Raw genomic sequence first — 21,081 nt, forward strand, 5'->3', positions numbered from 1 at the left:
TGCAGTTTCGTCAAGAAAAGGAATGCTTACTGTGATGGCTGGCGCAACCTCAATTTTTCCAGTAAAAATTTTTTACTCTCTCAAGCTCTATCATTAAGTTGTCATATTCCTCAAAGACTACAAAAACACTTTCCCTTTAAAACCAAAAATGCTGCTAGAATTCTTTAACAAAATATTAATTTTAAGTATCTGCATGATTAAATACTGCAAAATCATGACAGCTAGCCAATTCCTTTACAGAAAATAATTGTAGAACAGAACAAGCTTCTTCTACTATTGCAGGTATCCCAACACAAAATTATTCACCACAGTAGGGAAAAAAATCCACACGAGATTTCAGTTTGGGAGGTGTTTAAAACACAGAAATACGTTCAATTTTTGAAAAGATAATATCCATTGTCTTCTTTTCAACAAATAATGTTGAAAAGACTGCATTAGGTAAAAAAAAACCCACAAAAAACAACAAAGCAACAAAATTGAAGGAACCAAAACCATTTATTTTTTATTGGACTCACACCAGGAAGAAGGACTTTTTTTGGAGGGAAGGGATCAAGGAAGGTGTGACAAATAGGTAACTTAGTTTAAAGAGCTCTTTTAATATATCTGACTCATTTTAAGTTTTTTCCAGACCTAGGAGTGAAATCAGGATGTATACACTCTACACTTGTGCCGCCTATGGGTTTCCTGTTTCTCTGACAAGAAAAATGGGTGTTTGAGCTGAAAAAGGATCGTTCACAACACACACTCTAGCACAGAGTTGGGTACAAAAGTATTGCTGTGGTGCAAAGAGGGTTGGGCAGACATTGCCTCCTGAGTATTTATGACACGGGTGCAAGGCTAGAAGAGGCTGGTGCAGAGCAAGGGCTGGAACCCCACATCCTCCTGCAGCTGACCTGCCTCATCATAAGGCCAAGCTCTGCTGCTGCTGTGAGAGTGGAAAACCCCAAACTGTCATCACACCTCACACAGCTGCACACACTAGGCCACTGAAGCAGACTTTCTTCCACAGCACTGATGCAACTAAGGAGGAGCTGGCATAGACTGCTGCATGCCTTCTTTGCTGAGGAAATTCCATTGCTTTTCATGTTGATCATCAAGTCAGGGAAAGCAAATTCACACCATAAAGCGTAAAAAATCCATACAAGTATCTCTTAAAGAAGTGCCTCCAAATTTAAACTAGAAATAAAAACTAAATTGAGGTTCATTTTATCAGGAAAGTTTGGACAAGATCATCCTTGAGGTTCCCTTTCAACCAGGTATTTTATGACTCTTTCAGGTTCTACTGGAGACTTGGGGAAATTTCTTAATAGATATCCTTGATACTGAATATCTGTGTTAGAAACAAAACAATACAAATCCCTACTCAATATAAAGCCCATCAGAAAATAGGAATTTCCCTTTTGGGACAAACTACATTAAAAATTGCGAAAAAATACTGTCAACCTCTGTGCTCTCTGTGTAGATGTATATTCAAGTCTGAGGTTTCAAAATTACCCTGCCAGTAGTGGGACAAGACTTTTACGTGCAGGACTGGAAACATCTTCTGTCTCAGGCTAAACTGAAACTATAAGATAATTTTGTGGATTCCCAAGCAGTAGCCACAGTTATAACACAGAGGCAAAACCAAACCAGTATGTATTTTCAGTACTGTAATATGAAGTCTTTGGCTTTCACAGCCCTAAAGTAAGGGGAAAATATACTTAGGCAAACAAATAAACAAATTCTGGTGCTACAAAGATTACACTGTGTGTATGGGGGGTGGGGGGCTGTCTCACAAAATCCTTTAAACTGAACTACACAGCACAGCAGAATTTAAACCTGCATCTGTTTGAGTTTGCAGACACTGACACACATGGCTTTCCATTAAAACATGGCAGGCCAAATAAACTGGTTACAAGCTCTGACTTGATGGAGTAATATGGACTTCTTATGATACTTCAAACATGTTAAGTGGCTTAAACTGAAATCATTATAAAGTGAATTATGATTCACTGTGGCAAAAGTACTCTGAAGATCCTGTGCTGATATTTTAGCTGTTAAAAATATACATAATTGAGGACTCAGCTTTGCTTTCAAGCTTTGTTTCACTTTAGATTTACCACACAGAATGTCTAGAGAAAACTAAGTCACGTAATTTTGTTGCATTTACAAAAAATACTAAACATATCATTTTGCCTCAGCATGAAGAATTTAGGAAGGCTGAAAGAGCATTTAAGGTAAAGGATGAATTTGGAATGGAAAATGGAACTCAAGCACCTATATATTGAAGAATGTATGTGGATACTGCAAAAATGGCAGTTTCTGTTTTTATGATGCAAACTAAAATTCTGAAATCAACCATCTAAAGTTGAAGTTCATAATAATTTGACAGCGGGAAAAAATAAACAGATATGGAAATAATTATAAGTGATCTACCTCTAAAGTGAATTATTTCAGATGTGCCAACCACCACAATATAAAGCAGGAATGCATAACCAAACAATGTCAGTTAATTAGTTGATAAAGCACATCTCGAAACTTTACCACACATTTTACTAATTGTTTATAGCATTTTATGATTGCAAAAGGCTTGACACTGCATGAACTCTTTGGGGAAGAAAAATAGAGAAAAGGGGTTAATTGCACATTCATGCAAGTAAGGTTAGGCTTCCAACAAATATTGAACCAACTTACTCTCTAAAGAGAGTTCCAACACAGGGGACAGCATGCAAAACGAAACAAAAACAGAACAGAACAAAACAAAACAACAAAAAAGGGAAAAAGATAAAAACACACAAATTAGTGGCCATCAATACGAAGTTCCTGTATGGAATATAAATCAAAATAAAACAAAAAAGGTACTTCAAAACTTTTAAGACAAATTTAAGTAATTTTATTGGGATACCCAATGTGATTTTAAAATAAGTACTTGGCATGTCCTTTAAATCATTCTCCCATTTTCTCCTCCAAATATTATTACTCTCTTATTCTATGTAATTCCCTCCATCCAGATATCATGTTAAAGTAAACCTTAGAAAATCCCACGAAAGTGATGACAGAATAATTCTTACAAACACTTGAGTCTAAGATGAGATTTATGTAGGCGTATGTGTGTGATTAAAAAAAAAAAAAAAATCACAGCTCATGAACTCTTAAAGGGTTATTACATAAAGGGTTCTCCCGATAAACTATTAATAGTTTTGCAACACCAAAAAGCAGGCAAGGTTTCAGTGACTGGAACAACTGTACCACAGGTTACAACACAGGCCAGATTTTCTTGAAGCTACATTATTTTATATCACAGTGGCCAGTAAACAGAACAATCAACTAGAACAAGTCAATATAACATTTTTAAGGGGTTATTTAAAAGGTAAAATGCTCTTCTAGCTCTGACACATCACACAATCTACCATACATTAGTATTGCACTGTTGCAATACTAAGTACCACAGAACAAGCACAATTAAACCAAGCTGCTATTAACAATTTGGTAATTACTTTATTTAAAAAGTAAATATTCTAGCAATATTTCAACATTTGATATTCTTTCCTCTGCTTTGACTTTTTATGTACTGTTTTTTTTCTTTTTAACTGCTTGGTTTAGTCTTTTTCTTCTGGATTTCTGCAGTATGTGATCAACTTTAATACCACATTGCTGTTGGCAGTGCAAGTTATTTCCAAAATACATGGTGTCAGAGATAGCAGCTGTCACCTTCTCCAACAGCAAAAATAAAGAGGACAGGTGAACACTAAAGTTAACCTGTCAAAACCTCTCATCACTCTGAATTTAATTTTCCATTGCAGCAATAAGGAAGACTTAAAAATACGTAAAATGTATTGCATAATCAAACTAGTTTTTCAGGATTCTTCTGGGAAAAGTCAATACTTCTGAAATAATACCCTATTATGAATTAAACTTTATAATTTTATCAATTCTGAAACACTGACACAAAGTGGGACATGTTATACTCAAAATAAAATATACCACTTCTTCCAAACAAGCCTATAATTAAATAAATATAGAGTTAGGTATTTTTTTACATTATTACATTTATTAGGCTCCTTCCTTACCTGCATTCCTTCTGCTATGACAAACTTTCATCAAGCTGTACTAGTAACCCACCTTCCGCAAAAACTGTAAAAATACTATCATGCAACATAACTCACTTAAAAAGATTTTAATTGTCTTAGGAAACAGAAGCATTATTTTCCTTGTTATATCATCCATACTGAATCATTACCTAAGTAAAACTGAATAAAACACCACAGTTTCTTTCATACCAAAGTATACTCTCCTCATAAAATACTTAAAAAATTATTTAAAAATTATTCACCAGTCTCAACTGCGAGCCCTATCTACGAAATTCATGGAAGACACCATAAGCTATGATAACACACAATGTCCAAGAAAATAAATAAGTACACATTTGGCATAGTTTATCTGATTATGTATGATTTAGTCAGACAACTTTATTTGTAACTTGAATTAGTGCACAGCCTTTTCTTCTCACAGAGAGAAAATCTATACTTTTGTTGAAGTGGTCTCTGTAAACAACACCTTCTTAAAAACACAGATTTTGAGCACAAACTGCTGAACTACTTCAATGCCTTTTATATGACATTAACCTTCACTTTATTTCCATGATCCTGCAGAAAAAGGGGGGAGAATTATCTTGTTCAAAACTCCAAATTCAATTAATTGAAATCTGATACCATTAACTACTTCTGCTTGTGAAATTTTACATATGCAAATATCACTGACATAATTTACCATAACTGCCTTTCTTTTAATTTATGTTTTCAGAAATTTACTGAAAATAAGAAAAACCTACACATACCTTACTGTGAGGATCAGCAAACATTCTTGTGAAGATCTCACACAATCTTTTCAACTCAACACGACTGTCAAAATGACAACAATACATTAGTCAACTCCCTTGCTAGTTCTGCTAGAATACTAATGCACAGCAATCAGTGAAATCAAGAGTAAATACTGAATCATATAATCTAGTAAATTAAGTTTTGTTCGAGACATGGATAAAAATGTAATAGCTTTCAATCAAATAACCTAGTAAATTAAGTTTTGCTCAAGACATGGATAAAAATATAATAGCTTTCATCTAAAATGAGACTTCAAACCTATAAATGTCTTTTAAACTGTCTCATACATTATACCATACTTTTGTAACAGGGCAAATAGTGGAAAAGGTGATCTTAGAAACAAGTAGTAAACAATTTCTTCTGAATAAATACCCCCAAAATTATAGTAATAACAAAAAAAGGCCTTCTACTGAAAGTAGATGGAAGCATCTTATGAACGTTCTGTATGGTAAGAATTCTCAATTTTTAATTCCCTACATTCACTAGTATTTAAACATACACTAGTAGCTAGAACTGAGAAAAGCTTCCTTGTCCCTTCCCCCATCTTACTCTCAAAGACACACCACCCTGCCTTCCCTCTCCCCCTGCCTCCCACCAACACTGAAACATCTCTATTAAGACGCGATCCTACCTTAGAGTTCTCTGGTTCTTTAGTAAGTTCTGCAGGCCTAGAAGGCCTTCTTTCCTCTCTGACCAGTTGGTGCTGGCACAGCGGTTCAGGACTTCAGCCACGTCTTCTGTCTGCCTCATGTAGGTTGGTATGCTCCCGTTCCTGGAGCTGTAGGACCTTTCTGAACAGGCACTTGATGCATCACTGTTGGCATCATCATCTGAGTACATCCCGTATGATTCATATCTTCTTCGCACGGGCTTCTTCTATTGTACAGAGACACCCCAGATCAGCACTGATTCTCCAAGGGTAACACAACACACCCATAATGGGTCAAAAGACCGACAATTTCAATAACTGGTGTGACCCCTACTCCCTGCAGTGACAAATGGCTTCTACCATTCAGCAGGTCAAACCAAGTTAATGAAAATATTTTGAAGTATGGCTTGCATAGTATTCCAAACATAAACCCAAAGCAGACGCAGGGAAGACGCAAAGTTAAATGTTTGATGAAACATTTAACCTTAAGTCTTCTTTCAAGAACCCATGAAATTGCATAACAGGGTGACAAAAGACTGTTGCAAGTTAGTTATTTCACTTCATAGCTTTATACACATTACAGAATTTAAGAATCAGAGGTCTACACACATTTTGACATTTTAACTCATTTTGTATCAAACATGTTAATAGCAAAATACTGAACTATTAAAGAAGAAAAATAGTTTCTATACCTTAGTCCGTATGTCTCCTAAGAGCTGTTAGCAGTAAATTATTGAAAAGAAACAGAAATTGAGAACAGGAAGGTAAGGCATAGCAGCACTGTGAGTAATAAACTTCCTGCCACTGGACAACACATAGTCTTACTGTAAATTTTCTTAGCTCTCTGTGTCTGATTAGCATATCACATATTGTCAAGAAGTAGTTTGCTAAGCTTCCGTTTCCAGTAAAATATTACATATCATGGGCAGATTGGTAACAAAGACTCCTCTGTCAAAATCTTTATGTCTTATGCAGTGATATTTGAGCATGAACATGTTAACATGTGCAGTCAATTGTTATTTTACAATTAACTTTAAGTAAAAACCTTGATTTGAACTATTTGTTTAATATCTAAATTTTGTCACTGCAACAATTACAGTCAATGTTCTACAAAAAAACTGATTACATAATGCAAAATTTCAAATCTCCTAAAACAAAAAACAAGCCAACAAAACAAAACACAACATACCAAAGGTCAGAGGGGGAAAAAAAAAATCTGTTTATGCTAAAATGCAAAAAACCCACACAGCTCTGCAAAACAGCTCTTGCCATTCAAACTTTGGAGCTGAAGTCAGCATTTAAAAACTCAGTTTCGTTACCTACTCAAAGAAGCAGTAGTATAAGTGATCATTTTCCCTTTAATTACCACTGCCATTTGCACCAGGATCTCATTTCTAACCATGGAATCACTTAAAGGATATCCCAATAATAATCACAAACTAATCAATACAACAGGTAACAAGGAGGCTTACTGTCAACAGAATGAGCATACATACATGTGTAAGAGCATAACTGAAGGGAAAAATGACAGAGATGTTAAGTGTTTTGGAAAAGAGAAATGAATCTGAAATGCCAAGGATGGTACTAAAGTAAAAGACAAAAATATGCAAAGATTTCCATTACTGCTGCATTTTGTACAGCAATATTCAAAACAGATTTAGGCAGAAGACTGACACCTCTTTGGCTTCATCACCACTAAAACTGGCCAAGTATTTTTCATAAAATAAAAAAGAGTAACACAATCTGGAATATTTTTGTACTTATATTATACTTATTACATATGTCAGGACTCTACATTCTATCCTTTAAAAATACCACTATGAGTGTGAATCTTCAGTCTATGATAAAACAGTAAGGGTGTTTATTACCAGATTTCCATCTACATGGAGCCATTTGTACAGGACAACCTGTACCATTTACAGCATGGCAAGGAACCAGGCATGCAAGCACTACAATAACAAAATGATGCTGTTATTGATCCTTCTTTGTAATATCAGACTCTAGTTAAAATACACAAACCAATTTTCCTCTAACATATCTAGCAGCATCATGATATTTTGGATCCAGGTAATGCAAACCAGTTTCTCTGAAGAAGCTTCATTCTTTCAACAAAGCACGACATATTCAAGCCTCAAGAGCAGTCATTGGAAACATGACTTTCTCCTCAACTTATATTCTTACTATTCGCCCAGAAAATTTGAAAACTAGGAGGCTGCTAAAAGTACTGAAGATACTCTTTGTGATGCACCTGTGTGGAGAGGACCATAGCACAGGCTTTCCAGTTACAGCCAGAAAATTTCCATGTTCCATGGACTGTTCTTCTATTGTTCCATATTTCAAAATCCAGACTGACTGCCAGTTTACAAACCAACATTCACCATTAATGCTGAAAACTTCTAGCAAGTTTGTAATAACAGAAAGGGGAAAATGCACTCAATTTCGCCATGACCTCTTATGCAAGATTTCACAGATATTCTGATCTCTATGCCAGTGAAGGCACACAAATTTTAAACTAATATGTCAAGAAAGAAGTATTAATCAAGAAATCAATAAATAATCATACTAAGAGTATGACAGAGTTCTTCAGATTTTGAAATTTTGTTTCTCTCTATTGAGTTATATCTGACTGCAATTTAGAATCTAACTCGCAGTTTTTAACTAACTTTCAAAATAACAGTTTTTCTTAAACCAGAGAAATAACCATTTCTTTAAAGCATTCTGGCAACTAGAAAACAGATACTTAAAAGTATGTAATGAGATGCAAATAGCATACAATAATTGATAAGAATGTACCTGATTCATAGCATCAGTGTTTTAAATTAACTGAGGATTTCAGCTTGCTGATGTAAATATCAGAATAGCAAAATACATCATGTGTTCAGTTTGGCTTACATGGGCAGGAAGGCAGAGGAGCCACACCCACCTTTTTAAAGAACAGTACAGCTTAAAACAGAGAATAACCAGTTTTAACTTAGTGTAACTTTTTGAAAACAAAGGAGAATAAAAACTAAACTTATGAGATGCCACCTGCTGTGCTGGTTTTGGCTGGAGTTAATTTTTCTCACAGTGGCTGGTATGGGGCTGTGTTTTGGATTTGTGCTGAACAGAGGGTTGATAATATGGAGAGGTTTTGTTACTGCTGAGCAGGGCTCACACAGAGCTGAGATCTTTTCTGCTTTCCCTACTGCCACACTGCCCAGGAAGCTGGGGGTGAATGGGAGAGTGGGAGGAGACACAGCCAGGACAGGTGACCCAAACTGACCAAAGGGACATTCCAGACCACGTGACATCATGCTCAGTATATAAAGTGGAGGGGGAAAGAAGGAGAAAGAGGGGGATGTGTGGAGTGATGGTGTTTGTCTTTCCAAGTCACTGCTGTGCGTGGTGGGGCCCCGCTCTGCTGGAGACGGCTGAGCACCTGCCTGCCCATGGGAAGCATTGAATCAATTTGTTGTTTGGCTCTGCCTGGGTGCATGGGTTTTACTTTCCATATTAAACTGTCTTTATAACAAGTCACAGGTTTTCTGGATTTTACCCTCCCGATTCTCTCTCTGACACCAGTGGTAGAGGAGGGAGAAAGTGGCTGTGTGGGGCTTGACTGCCCAGCCATCATTTTCTCTCTTCAGCATCAATTTCACCTGCTGTCAGACAGAAAAACTTTAAATGGCAGCCAGGCTTCTGGTAAGCAGAGGGCTTTAGCTGTCATCATTCCCAGCTCTAATAAGCCTTTAGCCTATCCTGAAGTTTTTCTGGCTGTTCTGAGAAACTGCTGGTTAGTTCTGCCTGCTCAAGTAGCTCCTTAGGCCACTCCAGCACAACAGTCCAAGACTGTTTCCTGTCTGCCATGAAAAAAAGCATGCTTCTCCAAAAGTTAAAACTTTTTTTTCTGTAGGGAATGAACATTCCAATACTTGCAGCTCCAGCAACTCAGTTTCTTTCCTTTTTTTCCCCCCCCCCCCCCCCCCTCAAGAAGCTAATAAAACAGAAAATTACAAATTCTTCTGCTTGCTAATGTACAGGAAGCAAACACCCAAAGTGCCTGTAACCTACACAAGGTAGGTGTGTGATTCTTACCAAAGCATCTGCTACTGCCTCTTCTACATCAGAGCCTGTGTTCAGAACTCGCATAGCACTGACTGATGACGATAATCTACTCGACTGACTAATTCCAAAGCCAGTACCTGTTACAACAACAAAAAACAAATACAAAGAATTCAATCACAATAGAAAGCTGGGATGTAAACATCACACGCACTTATAAAAACCCAAGTAGAAGAAAAGGTTTTGCTTAGCATTTTAAGTAAGTTATGCAGTGGATAAAATAACCATTTCCATTCTGAAGTCTTTAGTGGTGCAGACAAAAGTAAGAATTCAAGTAAAAAGCCAGTCACCTACAAACGTTCCATTCCAACATCACATAGAAAAACTCCTATAAAACAATGGTTTTATTTGAAAGAAGTTTAGCTTTTTAAAAATTAATGTCTTCTTCATTTTGGGTTTTTGTTTTTATTTAGAAAGAAAGCAAATACAACAGGAAAGCTACTGAGACTGTTGATTAGAAAACTACATGCATGAAGAATGCTCTACAAATACTAAAAAATAGAAAACTAAAAAAAGGTTTTCTGCAAGTAAAAAAATGTTGTTAAGAAAAAAAAGTATTAACATTGGAGGATGAGGGTGGAGACAAAATCTAGCAACATAAACACATCTATCTGGATTATTAAAACACAAAACTCAAATTAATATAAATAATGCTTTCTAAAACTGAACTATGAGAATAACGGAGTGGGTGGGGAAAAAAAAAAAAATCCAGGATGACTGCACAGATGACAGCAAAGGGTACTCATCCTTCACCTGTGGCCCCATAAGCATCAGGAGCGTAGAGGGCACCAGTGGATCTGGAGTGATGTCTGGAAGCTGCAATAACAGGATTAAATAAACCCTATCTATGACCATGGAATCAAAGTGCTGCAATAGCTGCTCAGACGAACAAGAGAATATTTATCAAAAAGATTCAGCTTAAGCACAAGAAACTGAGTATTAAACAGGAGCAAAAATCTTCAGAGTAGTTCTTTGATTATACCAAATATGATTATATAGGTTTATGTACACTGGACATTTCATGCATAGTTTTTTTTTTAAATTTACAAGATTAAGAGCAGGGTAAAAGCAAGTACGTTTAAGTTCAAAGAAGAAAAGGTGCACAGACACACATGCACACACTCACACACAAACAGAATAATCAGAAAAAGTCATCTGTTCACTGACACTGGTCTTGCATTGTGGACTTAACTAAATCCTGTGTGCTCCAGTCAGAGCCCACATATCTAACTTTATCTGCAAAAAGTGCCTCCTGCACAAACCTGCTGTGTTGGCAGCTGACAATTTGTACACACTTGAATACTTGCCAATGTTGCAGACAACTCAACCTCAGTAAAAACTCACCACTATATGAATGAATGAAGTCAAAATTAGCCAATTATAATTAAAAGTTTAACATAAGCCAACCAATGCAATTAATAATTCACATACTTACTATTTTAAATAAATAAAATGTGAAGCTGAAACACATGTTAGTTACTACAGCTTATTAAGATTCTTTAAAGTTATGGCAACTGAAAACTGAAGATCCTTAAGGATTTCTGAATAAAACTGAGTACCCCCCTCCTTATGGCACTTGTATAAAACTGCTTTTTAGTGATTCTGAAGAAGCTGACTCACCATTGCTAGTATTTTCCTTCTTAAAACAAGCAATTTTTAAATTAAATTTGTTTTTAAACAATTCAACATTTTTCTTCAATTCACTTAAGTTAGAATTTTATCGCCACATAAATGACAATTTAAACTGGAATGGAAATGTCCATCCACAGGGACAAAACTCCCAGATAAAATCTTACCATTTAATAAATAACTGTAAATGCACATATCTTACTCCTTCTTGATATATAAACTAGCACAAACAGACAAATCAAATTATAACAAAGACCATTCAAGAGTCTGATTTGAATCACGTACAGGTGAACCATGGACCAAACAGCATTTTGGGAAGGACCTTCTAACCTGAGTGCACTTCCACAACGATCCTAAGCCCTGTAAAGATCCCACAAACATCTCTGTGTCTTTCCACATTAAGTTCTCCACTCCTCACATAAGGTACAGTGATGTACTTTATTTCTAACTAATCCTACATGATGATGTTTGAAGAGGGCATTTCAGTTTGGAATTAATGCTTCATGGAATGCTTGGCTCTTTAGAAAGTGCATTTCAGCAATGGAAAAAGAGACAGGACTGAGGATGTCACATCACAGCTGACAGCTCTTTAAATACAAGCATTAATTGGATAAACCTTCCCCTTACTTTCCACCAATGAATGCTGAAAATTACAGGTTCAACTGAAAACTAGAAATTCAAACTTTAGGCAAGAAACTTGAAACATCTCCTGCCCCTACATACATCTGAAATATGCTGGACAAATTTTTAAGACAGTGAGAAAAAGCACTACATATAGGGTGAAACATACCTCATTCCAAAACATATTTTCAAAAATATTCTTTGTACCCCTCAAACTGCAGAAATTGTCAAATATTTACTTTTGCAGTTGCAATTTTTTAAAGTATGAATCAAAATAAGACTTTAAATGGACTCCCACTAAGATGATTTCTTAGCTAAAATATGGACATTACACTAGTCTGACATTTAATACTGACTACATTTAACAAAAGTAGACACTTTTATATAAATTACAAATCACTTGATTCTTAATGGCTCTTACCTCCCAGTTAATAACATTATACTGAGATGTGAGATTACATAAACACTTCATACCAATGTATACAGTGAAGCAATTATGCAGCATTTAGGTCATTTTATACCCTAAAGGGGGATTAAGATAAATTTTATCTAATTTATGTTCATAAGCAAAAATTTCTGTGCTGACAGTGGCAAAGCAAGTTACATTTCCCTATTCATCCCCATGTCAAACTGCCTCTAGATACACAGAGCTGAATTTGCCTTATTTAATCTTTCACTTGTACCAACAAAACAATGAATTACATTTTAAATCTTTCAAATAAAAAGTCATACTAAAAGAAATCTTAATTTATTCCCATTCCCAGTATAATTTCCTTTTTTTTTTTTTAAACCAATGCTGGATTCCTATACATGTCACTTTGCATTCTCTGTACTACCAGACAATTCCATCTCTTTCACTAGTATAGATACTTGTTTTCATATTTGAATTATAAAACTGATCTACATAAATAAGAATAAAACCTCCAGTGGCATCTATCCCAGTAACACATCTCAGGGTATTGCCCAATACGGACTTCTTAAGAGAGCAAGCATTTGACCAATTACAAAATGTAAATCTGATCTTGCACGCATGCAATTGAAATCAAGCTGTAATGCAGCAAAAGAAGCACCAAGAGTTCTGCAAAACACCCTTGTTTTTGAAAGAACAGAAGGTACATATGTACTTCAACACAATCTCCCAGCCATGTTGTAGAAAAAAATAAGAGGTTTCCTAATGGATCCTGCGTAACATCTACTTTTAGTATCATTTCCCAATTAAACAGCATCGGGGCAAACTAGCATTAGTTACCGAAACAGCTTTCATTCAATTAATCTGTACTCTCCCAATAAAACCATGGCTGGCAGGAAGCCCTAACAGACCACAACATATGTCCAGTGCTAATTAGGAGTACAGCAGGGTGCCTCAATTTGAGATAGAAACCAGAGATTTTACTATTTTGAACAGCTAGTATTATGAAGTCCTTAACTGTAAACTGCACTGAACAAAGCAAATAAGAATGATACATACTGAAGACTATTTCATACAAAGGTAACACCAAAAAGAGATCTGTTTCAGATTCAATTGCACAGAGTTTAATATTACCAAACAAGCAAAACAAAAACTCAATCAATAAACCCAATATGTAAAGGCACTTTAAGCAAAATTTACTATCAACTTTGTAGTAACCTTGACAAAGATACATGAAAACCTTCCCTAATCATTAATCAACATGTTAAGGTAATTACCAACTAATATCCTTGTGCCTCATTGGCATCTCAGAAACAGACTGATGATCTTGCAAAGCCTTTGTCATTTGTGTCATACCAACAAGCTGCTGACCATATAGCTAAGGGGACATAATTAAATGTATTTTCTCCTTACACACTAAAATAATTCACTGACTAGGTAGAAAATTTTGAGCAACAGCTGACCCTCTGCACTAAGTACCTGAGCGATGAGTGCTGCAATGAAAACAGAAACACACAATTTCAAAAAAATATCCAAAACCAGGAGTGCCTTTTCAAAATGGCATCTAGATACCGTGCATCACACACCTTTCTAGACTTGGTACTTCAGCCTAAGCCTAGCAAAGCCTGTATTTTTCCTGTGTGCAGCCCATTCACACACTGGTCAATCCTCCATCGGGGTAAGTGGGGGGAGAGCCAAAGGAAGGGAGAACACGGTGGCCAGCTAGAAGCTAAATGAAGGAGGCACGGATTCGTTAGGCGCACGTAAGGAAGGGCAGGGACAGCCATGCACGACAAGGCTCCAGTACTTACCGAGGGGCGGGAAAGAGCGGACAGGGCTCGTGTCCCTGCTACTTTCACGGCTGGCCTCCCTGCTGCAGCCCTGACTCACACTAGGCCGAGGAATGCGGCTGCCTCGCGCTAGTATGATTCAGGGTGCAGACAAACAGCGGCACAAAGGGAGAAGACATAAGAAAAGTTGCAGTTTTAATGCAATTCTGCTCCGCAGTAAGATCAAAGATGCATTTCTAAGAAAAGACATTGACGATTATGTCGCATTTTAAGTCATAACCTTTTTTACAGACTTTCTTGATTGTGCTGGGTTAGTCCAAGTGTAGTCATTTCAATAAAATTATTCTTTTGCACAGCTTAAAATGGAAATTTACTAACTCTTTACAGAATGGTTGAAAGACCCTTTAGAAAGGATGGATAATAAACAAGCAACATTGAATAATGATTCAGAATTTGTGCTCAAGATCAAGTTAATCAACAGTAGCACCAATGGAAAACTCCACAGCTTTATAAAGAAGGAAAATAAAATTATGAGGCTAAGATAAAAAGGAACAACAGCATCAATACCATTAAAATCAACAGAAGTTTTTCAATAACGTTGTTTGCAATAAAGTGTAATCGAATTATACTGAGGCTGAAGACATGTAACCTTCATTTTAGCATCGTAACATTTACACATGTGCGCACACATACACGGAAGACATGAAGTAATGAAGAACATACTTTCAAAATGGTATTACACTTTCATTCAAAGGATATGGGTATTTTGGACATGAAGTGAGAAAAAGAGAAGGAAGAAAGGGAGGTGAGGAAAAGAACAACTACAACATTCTGACAAGAAAAACCTCAAATTGCAGCTTCAGTTTAAAACTGTCTTGTGTATCAAAAACTAGACTCAGAAAGCAGCCACATTCTAGGATATAGTCTATTTTGTTCATCCACCTATAACTAAATACCAGCTGTCGATATCCAGCACCGAAAGCAAGAAGGGCTATAAAGAAACTAAGAGTTATTTGGTGACTCTTACCTACTGACAACCTAGAAGGACTAGCTTCTCTACTGCATCCCTGACTTCGTGGGATTTTGCTCCGTTTTTGTGCAGCTGCAGGATTCACCAACACTCTCTGAACTCCTATGTTCATAGTGGAAAGTGTGGTTGTTGTCAAAACTCTTCCAGGAGACCCGGATCTACTGCCAGCTGAAGGTGGAATGAATAAATATTAGCAACAGCACAGTGGACAAACAATCATGGTTAAAAAGAAAATAATACCTGAAGTTAGTAGGAAGGTGGTGGCAGACTGAAATGATCAGGAAAAACTTACAAGATAAAAACATGAAATAGAATGCTTTGGTCCAAGTTCTTACAGTACTGCATACAAGGAAGTTAAAATTATGGATGCAAGGAAGCACTTGACATGGTATTTAGCACTACATGAGCACTACATCTCAAGAAACCACAATTATTATTTCTGGACTTCAGCAAGAGTTCCACGGTCCCTAAAATGAACATGTTCATTTTTTTTAAGCCATGTGGTCTCACTAACCACATTTTCTATTAATAAAGAAGAGCAAACAAACAAACCTGCTAGAAAGATAAAGGGAGAAATTTTAAACTAGGATTTCATAACTATCACAGCTCTTCCAATGCAACCAATGTTAGAATTAATTAAGGTCATTTTCCTAACATTTGAAATCTTCTCCCTTGCTTTTAAATGCATGGTGTCTTCAAGGACTATTCTGACATTAAATAAAATATGACAGAAGACAGAGTACTCATGTAATTTCTGTGGAGATTACCCCACAAATTACAGAAAATCTTCAATTAGTTTTAAACAAGCTAAAAAATTGACTAGGATGTATTTAAGTGCCTTAAATTTCTGTTATTAAAACTGTATAGTACGAAGTACTACAGATGTTCCTGCTACAGATGTTCTGTAGTATCACTACAAGAAACTGTAGTTTCTGGTCACTTTTGTTTCATTTTGATATTTCAGTTACAGAACACTTAAGTTCTAAGTTCTTAACAAAGAACTCATTCTTCCCTAGCTGTAAATAATTTTTATCACCAGCTGATATTAATATATGGTTTCCAGCTGTACAATTCAAGAGATATGAACAAATAAATAGCAAAACAGAATTTCCATCAAAGACTAATTACATACAGATTTGAACCCTTCATTAATCTTTAAAATCAGGTAACTGTATGACCACAGTGATGCTATCAGATTTACAGACAACATGCAACTTTTCAAGTGAATTTCATGGGTTACTTCTTATGAGACACGTTGAAAAAAAGATACAAGTTGACTAAAGCTTGACTATATGGGAATAGAAACAAAATCCCAAACAAAGTAAAACATACGCTGGGTGGAAGAGAGAAGTCGAAAAAATGTACCATGCATGTACTTTCAGATTCATTGTTTGAATTCAAACTTGAAATGATTATTTTGCAAAATCCCTTTCCAAACTATGGGCCTATTCAGCAGAAATAATAAATAAAGTGTTATGCAGCCTGGAAAAAAACAAGCACAACTTCTATAGCAACAGAAGAATAAGCAAACCTGTAAAACTGCTGTGATGTGCAAAAATTAAGGTTTTGACAGTTTCTTCATATCAGGGTATTTCAACTTAGACCTGATATTACTATGCTTACTTCTTGTTTTATATCTCTTTAAAACAATAAAAATATTGTTGAAGGTTTCACTGTGCTGCAGACTTGTACATTTTCTTCAAGAGGTCTAGAAATCTAAAAAAAACCTTACTCTTCTCAGAATATTCAGAAGAAATGTAACCACTTGTTCTAATACTTTATTTCATCTTTTTATAATCTGACCTGCAAAGTGCACCACTGCAGCATAAACAAACTGAATGCAGCTACATAGCCTGAAAATAGCAGCATTGGCATACTCTTGGCCGTACTGCCACTACCAGCACATCTAAGTGAGCTGAATGATGAAAGAAAGATTACTAAGGCACTCCTCCAAAATGACAAACCCTTCCTATCTCTCCTGCTTTCTATATAAGGACTGCACACGTGCAGCATACAGAAAAAAGCCAGCCAGGATTTCTGCTGAATAGGGTCCTTAAATGAGGTATGTCAAACAGGTGATCAAACAATGATGTGTACACAAATTCCGTAGACTCTTACCACCAATGGGGTTAGCAGACTGTGATCCTGAACAAGTGTAAAGGCAGGATTAGGGTAGGGATTTATAATCCATGAAGAGGGAGGGAGCAGTGCAGATTAAAAAATGAATGGCAAATGGAAATAAGAAAGCTTTAGTCATTTCACACAGGAAAAAAAAGCCACAAAGGAGTTATGCTAAAGCAGTGCTATTAAGTAGCTTCCACAATTGAAGAATTAAATTCAGATGCTATGTACAAAGCAGATGAAGCAAAGCTGCACAAGCAAATTACAATTCTTCAGCTTTCTAATCAACAACTCAACACTGAAGAATTAAATTTGAATTAAGCATGAAACTGTAGCCTGGATATTAACTGAAAAGAATATTACACTGCCAGAAAGGCTCAAGAAGTTCAACAGCTGAACAAAATTGCACACAAGATCAAAACTTTGTTTTTGAGACACAACAGTAAAGGAACTGAGCTGCAGGTGCGGTGGATGACCAAAACAACAAAACCAAATTCACAATGGCATAACTGAAAAGACTTGCATAGAATTCTTCGTTTTCCTCTTTAAAAGTAATCTTGAGTACAAAAGGAAGAATTTGCTTCCATTCAGAAATTCTCTGAATGTCGACTGTAATGCAATTTTAGCAGACCCTGTTGAATTACCCAACCAAACTGGAAAGAAGAGGAAAAAAATGTAACCATTTTTTTCCATAGGTAAGAATAAAATAATGAGGCATTTAGTTTATGTTAATTTAAAAACAGAAGAGTAAAGGGCTTTTAAAACTCTAAAAAAATGGTTTTTGTAAAAGCATTCAAATTTGCAAGTCTTTCATCAAATGATTTCGGAACAAAAGATAGCTGTAACCCAAAAATTAAAAAAAAAAGCATCTGTGCTAGAGTGGTTTAAAAAATAAAAAAAAGCTTAAATCTAGTATTATATAAGCTGGGGAACTAAAACAATCCCCTGCATGGAAACATTAAGCATCACGCTTCACACAATGCTGTAAAATTTTCAGTCACATAAAGAAGCATCACCCAAACAGCTGGCATACAGTGCCTGAGAATTCTTTCACCTGTCCATTTGTATTTGCCCTGCTTATCTTCCTTAAAACATCTCAGAATTCTTGTTCTCCCCCACTGACAGGTTATAATGAGCTATTTGAAGCAATCGTTTTTGAACAGAAGTAGTAATAAAAGGCTGTAAAGATGCATTCATGCATTTAATTTTCACATATCATCACATGTAGTCAGATCTAGTTATCTCAATTTATCTCTTTAGCCATAAAAATGTGGAAAATGGAAAAAAAAAAACCAACCCAACCCGCCATTATTAGTAAAAAAAATGAAAAGGCCCAATTTTGCTTCTCTGGATATACAGTTATTTAATGTTATATGACAGTGATCATCACTAAAGTATTATATTGCTACCTAAATTCATCCCCTTCCCCAGACATTTATCAAACATATTCACTTTTCATGAATTTACCAAATCTATTCAAAGTACAAAAGTATTTTCAAAAAGCTTAATTCCAAACCTTCCTAATACTAATGAAAAAATTGTTACAGACACTGCTTATAGCTTTATTAGAAAGGAAAAATGGATTAGAGGGAACTTTACCTTCCCTCCCTCTAAAATTATTCACATATTCTTTGCTTATGGTACAGTGCAGCAATCTGTAAAACAAGTTTTGCAGAACTTTTGTCCCAGCCAATAACAACTCATTTTCAGGCTCTCATTTCACAAACACTTCTGGGACAAGAGTACTGTCAAAGCCCTTAAGGGAACTTCTTCTACTGAATTTTAGAAGTAGTAGTAGTAGAATTTTAGTAGTAATTCCACTGAATTTTTAGAATGGTACATTTATCTGTTCACATTGATTGAAAGCTTTATTTCAGAAAACCTGCAAACACTAGATCAGATTTGATCCAACTGCTGGGAAATTAAATAATGCAAAACGGAAAGGCAAGTACTCTAACAGGAAAAAACCAGCTACTACCTGCTTTTTTAACTTCTAAAATCATTCTATTTACAATAGGTGCAGTCATTGCTATGAAGACAAATGCTTCTGCCATTAACCAAATTATTAAAGGGTTTTATTAAAGAAGGTAGATATGGTCAGTGATAGCAAAATATCAGTAATGAAAATTTTAAACCTGGTTAAACCTACTGGTTTAGAACATTAGATCTGACAATTTATACAAGTGGGAAGTTAATTTTAATTTATTGTGCATTTGTCTTGTCTTCTTTTAATTAATTTAGTTGCATTTCACTTAATCAGACAAAGATAAGAATCTGAAAATGCTACAGAGCTTAGTCAGAAAATGTCTGTTGGAGACATCAGATGTGTGGACGAATTACTGTAGGTCAGCCCGTGCCAAGAGCGTGAGGTAATCAGGTCTTTTTAATTAATGACCAAGTGCTTGGCCAGATCTGCTTTGGTTACTAAACACACACAGAAAATTACTGTGAATTAGCTGACACACATTAACTCGCTTTTTTTAACCCTTTGACTCAAGAAAAGCTCAGTAACTGATTGTAACATGAGGGATTAGTATTTTTCCTTCAAAGAAGAGTTAAGTAAAGGCAAGAGCTGTAATACAAAAAAAAGGAGTTTATACCAAGAGCTACAGCAGTGCCTAGCCTAAAGAAAATAGGTATTTCTGGCTAAAATAAGACTATTTTAAAAATGGAAAATTAGGTCTCTCAGGTAACAATAAGGACACCTGAATAGCCTACCCATTCTCCTCTATTACTAGTCCATGTTTAGTGGCCTTTCATGTTGTGAAAGTCAGAAAAGGGGGGAAAAGAATGTTGAGAAGTTATAATTGAAGACAGAATTTAAGGATAGATTTCAGTTCCTGCAACATTATCTAATTTAACTGGCAAACTAAGACCTAATCTACTATTTTGTCCAGATAAAAACAACATGAATCAGAAAGCATGCAAATACCACTGATCCAAAACACTGAAAAAAATACCTTCATTTTGGTCTGGCGATGATGAACCTAAGGCACAGAACAACAACTCAGTATGTAGCTTTTTTAAAAAAAAATTAACTTTGACTGTAGCCATTGGTCAATGAATATATGCTTAAGCATTTGGTCTCTTAATGAGGTATAACTGATAAACAGAAAATACATACGCTGAGATTGTGACACCACTTTGGTTCTACTCCGTCCTCTGGAATCTGTTTTAGAATTTCCAATACCAACAGAAGGGGTTGAGAGCTTTGATCGTATACGACCTAGAAAAGAAAAATGGCATTAAATCAGTTTTTCACAGTCATGCAGGAAGCAGAGCATCAGTAGTATTTACTAATATTTTCTAAAGTTTCTGCGTATAAAAGAAGCACAATGTAACTCAATTGGTGGCAATTCGCTTGGGATAATTAGTAGAAATTTGAACACCTTGAGGAATTTAATAGCTGAGGAAGCAAGATACTTCTCCTCTGATGCTACATGTTTCAGCAAATAATTTGCACATTACACCTTCAACACCCTGGACTGGCTAGCTAGCTCTTCCTTCCAACACATATATGTTGACTACATTAAAAAAGGGGAAGGCTACTCAATATAATGCACTGCAAACACTAATGTTGCTGTATCGGGTACAGTCTTCTCATGTTTACCTGAGCTTCTAATTTTACTTTTGCTGTCATAAAACTACAGATTCTGAGCTTTCTTCCTAACTTCACTCCTCTTTTTAGAAATCTAAACACTAGTTTTTTTATTACTGAAGATTCTACTGTTTTCCTGGCCCCAGTCATACAGATTTCTACAGGATTTCCCAAACCTTCCAGAGCATTTTGCAAACACTAAGTATATTCAAGTACTTCTCATGACAACATGATATAAAGAAATACTACTCTTCCTACTAGATAGAAAAGCCAA

General features: G+C 35.8%; 1 protein-coding gene across 25 annotated transcripts in view; it reads right to left on the minus strand.

Moving 5' to 3' along the window:
- Positions 1-21,081, minus strand: part of CLASP2 (cytoplasmic linker associated protein 2) — a 144,683-nt gene that overhangs the window by 26,170 nt on the left and 97,432 nt on the right. For 7 of the 25 annotated variants that reach the window (XM_041425185.1, XM_041425196.1, XM_041425179.1 and 4 more), the window contains 8 exons: positions 20,334-20,435; positions 15,086-15,256; positions 14,080-14,187; positions 10,363-10,425; positions 9,583-9,689; positions 5,491-5,735; positions 4,817-4,880; positions 2,960-2,962 (listed from right to left, as the gene is read on the minus strand). In XM_041425185.1, the coding sequence (XP_041281119.1) occupies positions 2,960-2,962; positions 4,817-4,880; positions 5,491-5,735; positions 9,583-9,689; positions 10,363-10,425; positions 14,080-14,187; positions 15,086-15,256; positions 20,334-20,435 (863 nt within the window). Of the gene's footprint in view, positions 1-2,959; positions 2,963-4,816; positions 4,881-5,490; positions 5,736-9,582; positions 9,690-10,362; positions 10,426-14,079; positions 14,188-15,085; positions 15,257-20,169; positions 20,197-20,333; positions 20,436-21,081 lie in introns of all 25 variants that reach the window. The other 18 variants (XM_041425177.1, XM_041425175.1, XM_041425174.1 and 15 more) reach the window with 8 other exon arrangements.

The sequence above is a fragment of the Onychostruthus taczanowskii genome, unplaced genomic scaffold (genome assembly GCF_017590055.1).
Source record: "Onychostruthus taczanowskii isolate IOZ18803 unplaced genomic scaffold, ASM1759005v1 scaffold88, whole genome shotgun sequence".
NCBI lineage: Eukaryota > Metazoa > Chordata > Aves > Passeriformes > Passeridae > Onychostruthus > Onychostruthus taczanowskii.